Source organism: Silurus meridionalis, chromosome 9, assembly GCF_014805685.1.
Source record: "Silurus meridionalis isolate SWU-2019-XX chromosome 9, ASM1480568v1, whole genome shotgun sequence".
NCBI classification, from domain to species: domain Eukaryota; kingdom Metazoa; phylum Chordata; class Actinopteri; order Siluriformes; family Siluridae; genus Silurus; species Silurus meridionalis.
The window spans coordinates 11,413,520-11,421,673 of record NC_060892.1 but is presented as its reverse complement, the minus strand read 5'-3'; the positions used below and the strand labels follow the sequence as shown (position 1 = coordinate 11,421,673).

The following is an 8,154-nucleotide window of genomic DNA, read 5'->3' as shown; positions in this document are numbered from 1 at the left end:
TAAGTTATTAACACTAATTAAAATATAGCTTGTATTTCACTGAGAAAGAGGGACTTTATACTAAAAGAAAGTAAACAAACTAGTTTGATTTCTAGTGAAAGATTTCTGCTCTGAGAAAAACCTTGGAATGTAATCCTCCAAACATAATACCAATAGCTCCGCTTTAGCCATGACAAATTATTAAATGTTTATTTGGCATATTTCTATAGTTGTATGCTGGAGAAATAATCTACAATACCACTCAGAAATCTGAATAAACAAATGTGTAAAATGTCATTTGAAGTGATAATTGCACAAAAGGGATTATAGTGTGTGCTGTAGAGGTTTAAAAATGACCCATTTGCTCCCAAAAGGCAATTAATCACATTTTATAAACATATTTGCAATAGTTTTTTCCAGTTAAAACTTTATTTTTGTCATTTCTTATTGTTTAACAATAATGGCACGGTTTGGGTTTAAATCGACATCCTTAATAGGTGTAGATTACACATACAATACAAATACTATTACTGTAGATACAGATCATTATTCAAAGTTTTGTTCCCATGATTACCAGGCCTGTTTGTAGTCCTTCCACAGTTAGCACATGGAGCAGGCCGAGAGTCCTGAGGAAGTCTGGCATTCTTCTGTCATTAGATCTGAACTCGCAAAAAACACCAGTGGAGCCTGAAGAAGAAATGCAGAACACATCGATGTTAAAATAAAGGCAGAGGCTATTTATAAACAGAACAGAGGATAAAGGCAGACAGTGATTAAATGCATATATCATGATGGAGCAACACACGTTTGACTTTCCTGGTAAATTCTGACTAATTAAAACACACATGATTCACTGAAGGTAGAATGTGAATCAATGCAGATTCTGATACAGTATTTCTCACTGCTGTGCTGTAGTATCTTGCTAACATACCAGCTTCTTGTAATAATGAGAGCATGTTGCCAATCAGGCGTTTTGCAGTGTTGGGATCTGGTACTCTTGGGTGGATCTGAAGAACCATGAGAGAGGGGAAATCTCTCAGCATTGTTTCTGGATACTGCAGGAACACAGGTATAAAAAAAAAATAAAATAAAAAAAAAAACACAAGAAGGCAGCATAAATCACACAAGATTAAAGCCATATCAGTTTGAAAACTCTGAAATCAACAGATTTTCTGCACTTGCACGTAAATGCCTAAAACGATTGCTATTTGGCTCACCCAATGTTTTAAACTTGATGAATGATCAACAGTTTTATATAAAGTGCCTATTTCTCATTCACTCAATGTATTGACAACTAAAACAATTATGAAATGGAACGAACAAGTGTCAGTGAACCCTGATATCTACAACTTTAAAAGGCAGAAATTCACGACCTAAAATAAAATATGATTAATTGTTAACTGTACATTTATGTATTTCAGAGCTAGTAGTAAAGGTAAAGAGGTAGTGCTGTCCGCTGTGTCTCTCACCTGGGACATTGTCAAGGCCGTCTTTGCGTCAGTGAGGGCTAAAGCGAAACCACAGATGCCGACCTCATCCTCCAGCACCAGGTCGCAGTGTTTAGATGGAGTAATCTGTCCGTCCACCAACCTGAGAGGTAGCGCACAGGGAATAATGTAACGGTGTCGTGTATAGCAGCTAGCCTAATGTTAATAGCTAAAAATGGCCACACTAACACCAACTGCTAATAGATGCTGGTCTATTTTGTGCACAATATTTTCAGAGGGTTTGGCAGCAAAAAAAACATTCAAAGTGACTGCGTTATTACCCGTCACTAATTAAAGAAGCTTGCTGTAGTGTAGCGTCGCTCTGCATTTCCTTGGATAATTTCAAAACCTCAGACTGCAAAGTAGACAGACACATGATTAATATTTGTTCATAATGGGCAAAATCTCTACAGAATTATTAGGTAGCATAAAGCATTTGAGTTCAGCTGTTAGAGCAGACTATAAGAGCCTCGTCTTTCTAAATCATTGAGTCAGTCACCTTATCTTTGGGGGTGCATGGTCGAATAGTGTACACTCTAGTGGCAGGAGGGTTCCGAAAGAGATCTCGGTTGCCGTGGCACGGAAGCATCCTCTAGATAAAAAAGTAATTAATAAATAAAATCTTTTATTACTTATACTTAAGGCATTATTTTGCCTTGTTTAATCATTTAACGCACAATAAAATATTAAAGACTAATGAATTGTACCTGGAACTCTCCAGAAAGTCCACCTCTGAATCCCCATGGTTCCGGGTCATCGTTTATTACTTGAGAGGGAGAAGGATTACGGCCACCTTTTTTTTTCCAAAAAAACAAAAACAAAACAATCAATATAAATGATCTGTCTGGTCAAGGAGATTTCACTAGAGTAGAAATGCTTAATATTAACATCTCATCATATGAGATAGAGTTGTTACAGCTAGGCAGACATGTAACAGACTAGGGAAAAAAAAAAAAAAAAAAAAAACAATAAATGGGATTTTTATCAATGTTTTATTTTTGGGGGATCAACAGACATTTCTCGTTATTTCATTATAACATACTAGTTTCCTGATTGCTCATAATGTCAGCAAACTTAATCAGTGCTCTGTTATTTGTTGTATTCAGCTCAGTGATTTATTTGTGATCTTTATTAATACTAACTACAGGAGCTTTTTTTCTAACAGTAGATTGCAGTAGCAAAATCATTTCCCACTTGGCTGGGACAGAATGTCTGAAGAAAACCTGTGTATAGTTCCAATATAATGTAATGAGGTCTTACCCAAACTGTTGACGAATGCTCTGGCTAAGGACACACCACTCTTTATGTCACAGATGTAGTTGTACAGGTCGTACAGAATAGTTCTGTTGGGTGCGTTCGATAGCCTGTTGAACATACGGACAACCGCGGCACACAAATCTTCAAAGTGCTCCGCTCTCTCGCGCCATTCTTTGGCCTGTGAGACGATTGAAACGAAATATTAAATCAGAATATAATCAATACGATTTTTCATAGAACCTGTTATATCATGTAAAACACTGTGCAATATTAGGCTCTTGAGTGGCTAAACAAATGCTTTCGTCAGGAAATCGAATTTTGACAAATCAAAGAGAAAACCAAGAGAGCAAAAACAGTTTTTGCTCTCTAAGCAGGCAAGATGCCAATTACAGGGGGAAGGGGACAGATAGCTCATTTCACCGTATGACACAGGTAAACCTCTCATTCACCTTGTTGTTGTCGGCTACCACAAGGCCAAATGTAGCAGCGTTACTGTTGCCTCTTAGCCACTGTAGCTCTTGCAGCATTGTGAGGGCGGTGGGACCGTATTCATAGGGCAGGTAGAAGAGGTCAGCAAGCAAATTTAGATCCTCCAGGGTGAGTGGCTCAGCAGTGTACAGTGGGTTCTCTCTAGGCCCTGGCACATACTCATCTGTCTGCATGGGCTCTTCATCAGAGGACTCTTTCTTTGCACGACCACTGCCCGCACGGGACACTGGACAAATACACAAAAATAAACAGAAAGGCCTCGAAATCATCACAAATGGAATTTTAAGCACAGGCTTGACTAATCAATAATATTAACACATAAAATCCTGTTTAAGATGTTTCCTTATAGTAATTAAGAAAATTGTGATGCACAAATATCTACATATTTCTTATTTAAGGTATAACAATAGGATGTGCTATTAATTAATTAATTCAGAGTGCGATTATATATAATATCAGCATTGCAAGCCTTTTGCTAAGGAAAAGTTGCCTGTAAATAGATCTATTTAGCTAATATGATATGCATAGCAGTGCTACCACAGTTTTATGTTCAACCTGCAGAAATTGGACATAGACATTTTACCATCAGGTTGATTAGCCACACCAAACTCAACTAGCCAATCAGAGAGGGCAAGCCGCAAAGCCTCCTTGGGATTGTAGTCAGAACCCTGATCCTCGCCGTCTGTACATGATGGACAGAAATGTATAAAAGATAATCAGAACAATTTCAAATGACATTTATGCCATGATACGTAGATCAAACCTATGTTACATCAAACATCTAAAACATGCAAGAGTTGCTACAAAGTCCAGCTTACCCATAGCAACATCTTTCTGTCCTGTGTTAGATTTGCACCAAGTGCCTAGAGTATGAATAGCCACAAAGTTGGGCTCGAATTCACAGTTAGGGTTGGTAAGAACTCCTCTAAGTTTTGGAATGAGTTCTGTGGGACGGTTCTTGAAGGGTCCCATGAACAGCCGCTGGGGGTCGTAGTCATTTGCATGGATGTTGTCCCAAATCACTGGTGGCCTTCTTAGAACACTGGACACTTCCTCGATAGACTCTACAGAAATGTCCTTGGACACCACTTTGGGCCCTAAAATTGATGAACAGCAAACACTGAAAGAGTAGACTTGAAGTACATTGAGAAAAAAGTCACATATGTCACATAAATTACTACCTTTTCTTATCCTAAATTGATTTAAGAAGATGCTGGAACCTGCTACTTTAGTTTAAAACAAGACTATTAAGGTCTATAGTTTACTTTTTCCAATGGACTGTTTAGTAAATTTGGTTGTAAGGAAAAAAGTAAAACAGGAAAATGGATTTAATTTCTTTATTTTGATAGTAAAACATACATTTGACATACATTTGACATCTAAATGTACTTTTTTTAACCAAATAGAGTTTTAGGCTCATAAGTGCACTAATGGATATTTAAAAAAAATTGAGATAAATGGAAAAAGCTGATGTCTGATCTTACCAGTCCAGAGAATATCAATCCCAGGGAGAAGTTTCTCTCCAACAGTGTGTAAATATGAAGACTGGCTCACATTAGGGGTACAAAAAGCAGCACAGTAATCTACAAGAAAAAAAAGTGTTTAGGAAGCTCCATTAAAATTCCATTTAAAATCCATTACTTATAGTATTGGTAATGATGTTATAATAAAAAAGAAAATCATTCTAGAATTTTCTTTCTCCAGAAAATAGTATTAATGCTTAAGTGAAAAATCTGCTAGTGCAAGCAATATATGCACTAATGCATTATTATCAGTAATACAGTAATGAAACTGGTTGGAGGTTGTTTGCCTTCTGTGTGTCTTCTGAGGTAAAATAAATACTAGATGTTTGCTTATAGGTCCTTTCAAATTATTCCGAAAAACAGCTGTATAATCACACACTTATTACAAGTAGATAGTTGTTACCTGTTGGGCAGAAAAGAAAGTTCTGAGACTCGTGCAGATGCTGATACACCTGATTAGTGACGGACACTTGTGCATGAGCAAAGGAGCTGAAGGCCTCTTTATCAGCAGCACACATTTCTGGCTCAATGTCGTCAAAAAGCAGGGCAAATGATCTGCAGCCAAATTCACACACCTGTTATACAAGAAAAACCACACGTAACAGATTTGGCTCAGAGATAAATATGTAGTTCATTAAGCACTAAACTATTTATCTGTTCATGTAATGTAGTTTCTTATCAGTCACAAATGTATCTGTGATCAGTCTGATTAAATTATCACCTAATAGCTGAGCATCTCTGAAATCATGTCATATTACCTGACTTAGCTTCCTCTTTAGAGCAGCAACCTCTTTGGGGTTTGAGAATGTAATATCCAGTCCGGGTGAGATGGCATAGATGAACTGAATGTCATGTTCTTTCGCGGCAGAAATGAGTGTGATCAGTTGCTCTTCAAACACACAAAAGACAAAGATTTACTTTGCTAAATCCGATCATGCTTTAAAAATCCGACCTGTGTATTGATATTAAAATTATTTTACGTTTTCACTCCTATTTTGGTTACTCCAATTCCCACTCACTGGTGACAGTGAAAGCTAGTACATACACTATATATGGACAAAAAGTGTGGACACTTGACCAATTTGTATGTGATTTCTCCCATTTGCAGCTATAACAACCCCCACTCTTCTGGGAAGATGTTCCAAAATCTTTTTGGGTGAGCTGGTGGAGATCTGTGTTCAATCAGCCACAAAGGTGTTCGTAAAGTCAGATACTGATGTAGGGGTGAGAAGGCCTGGGGTGCAATCAGCATTCCGGATCATCCCAAAGTTGTTCAATAGGGTTGAGGTCAGATCTCTATAACAGACCACTCAGGATTTTCCACTCCAAACCCAAGTACACCATATCTTCATGGAGCTCGGTTTGTGCACAGGGGCAATATCAGGTTTGGGTCTCTGTTCTTATACATTTTGATCTTATACAAATGTGTCTCCAACTTTATGATTACAGTTTGGGGATGAACAACATATGGCTGGAAAAGACTGGTGTCCCAAATCATTTGTCCTTATAGTGTATTTCACCTTTTTGAACAGCTGAGGTTAGATATAATCACTACCCTTCTTTTGCATGCATGACCTCACAGATTCCCACAATTGGCCAGTTTTGCTGTGATTGACAACCGAGAGAGTATTCCATCCATTCTGCTCAGAGAGCACAGACAGGTTCTCGCAGGTTCAGGTGGTTGTAGCATAATCATGATTTAAACAATAATCTCTTCGATAAAGTGAATGCTTTTAAAACCATCATTAATCTCACAAAAAAATACATTTCTAATTATTGATATATAACAGTAGGCAACATCTATTTAACATCTAATAAAAATTATTTATAATCATCATCTTCTTACCTGCCTCCTCTGAGGTGTACAGCTCTCTCCAGTACATCCTGTGTTTGTAGTCATCTTTTGGGGCATAAAGGTATGTGTTCAATCCCCATTTCTGCTCCCTGGGTTATAATAACACACATACTGACCATGAGACAAAACACAGTTTCATCAACCTTTGTAGCAACAATTGGTTCTTTTATCAGGTAAATATACAATTTAGGACACTGTGTAGATTGTGTTTTGCATATGTATTTGCCCCTTGACCTTTTCCGCATCATTATTAAAAATTCCTTATTAAAACAGAAAATAGGACAACTGCAAATCTGCCTTTTGGAGGCAACCCACCTAAAAGTCAGTGACTAAATAAGTAGAACAGAAGGAACAACCACGAGTCAACAGGAAAGGCTTAACATGTCGCTACCACTACCATGCTTCACTGTAGGAAAAATGTTCTCAGGCTGATGAACAGTGTTGGGTACACAGTCCCCTAAAACTTCATTAAAATGCAAGTGTCTCCTCTTTTTTTTTGTTGCTTCTCTAATGCCATCCTCGTTGCCATCATTTTTTTTTTCCATGTTACACCCCCTTACTGAAGTTCAGGGTTTTTTTTATTAACCAAAACTCGAATGATACATTACAAAACCTCCTTCTTGACCAGTTCATTTGTTTTTTATGTATGCTGTCTAAAAATCTTTAGGGACAGGTATAGTATTTATATTAAGATCATAGAACACTTATTTATGAATACATATTTGCAAATTTGCAGTTTGTTATTTTTATGATCCTAATTAAGTCAATTTCAGTTCCAGGCTGTAACCTTGGTGAACTTCAAGGAGGGGACCAGCTATGTTTATGATGAGCCACAGACAGATAATATGAGCAACATTATCAAGGTGCATAAACATTTATTATTACCTTCTGAACAGCTCCTTCCTTTGCTCCATAGTCCATGGGCGCCCATAAAAACCTAAAAATCAAAGGTCAGCGAAGAAGCAGCTATTAATGATCCATTTTCCACCAGTCTGACTTGTTTCTACTAAACCAGTATGTATTATCAGCCCCAGTACAATACAGTTCAGCATTTTCTGCAGATGTAACTCACCTTCCACAACCCCACTGAGGAACATCCTTTGGCTGGTGCTCATCTTTGACATCGTTGCTAACTCGGTGTCTTTACGTTGACAGCAGATTAATAGGGCGAGCGCGTGCGAAGCAGTGCCACACAATGCTGACGCAGCTAAACACTCCAAAGAAATTGCATTAGGAAATATTGCACTTCTGGCTGCAAAGCTCACTTTCTATTTAATGCGTTAGAAATCAACACTTGCCGAGCTCATCCCATCTGCTCCTACTCTCCTGCCTTTATAATCAGCCCAGTTCCTCGTTGCACTTTGTATTTACACCTACTGCGCATGCGCTAAACCTGTCCTGGGAAGTGGCGATCTCCGCCCAGCTGAAACGGTGTGCGCATGCGCCAAATATGATCACACGTACTAATTTCCAATATCCCGCCTCATGTGCAATGATAAATAGTACACTGTCATTCACAAAACCATGGTAAATATACCACAATTAACAGTGTAATAAGTATTAC

General features: G+C 37.9%; 1 protein-coding gene across 2 annotated transcripts; it reads right to left on the bottom strand.

Moving 5' to 3' along the window:
• Nucleotides 1–379: 379 nt before the first annotated feature.
• ogal (O-GlcNAcase like) lies at nt 380–7,968 on the bottom strand. Of its 2 annotated transcripts, XM_046857702.1 has the most exons (16): nt 7,663–7,968; nt 7,476–7,527; nt 6,582–6,679; nt 5,494–5,624; nt 5,139–5,310; nt 4,697–4,795; nt 4,031–4,309; nt 3,796–3,894; nt 3,173–3,438; nt 2,727–2,901; nt 2,174–2,259; nt 1,966–2,058; nt 1,748–1,821; nt 1,449–1,569; nt 911–1,034; nt 380–666 (listed from the first exon to the last, which is right to left on the bottom strand). In XM_046857702.1, exons 1-16 carry the CDS (start codon nt 7,712–7,714, stop codon nt 530–532), a joined length of 2,058 nt encoding a protein of 685 aa, XP_046713658.1. In that variant the 5' UTR covers nt 7,715–7,968; the 3' UTR covers nt 380–529. The 2 variants fall into 2 exon arrangements, with proteins under 2 accessions (XP_046713658.1, XP_046713659.1); XM_046857703.1 differs by lacking the exons at nt 6,582–6,679; nt 7,476–7,527; nt 7,663–7,968 and having other exon boundaries at nt 5,139–5,290; nt 5,494–5,621.
• Nucleotides 7,969–8,154: the final 186 nt, after the last annotated feature.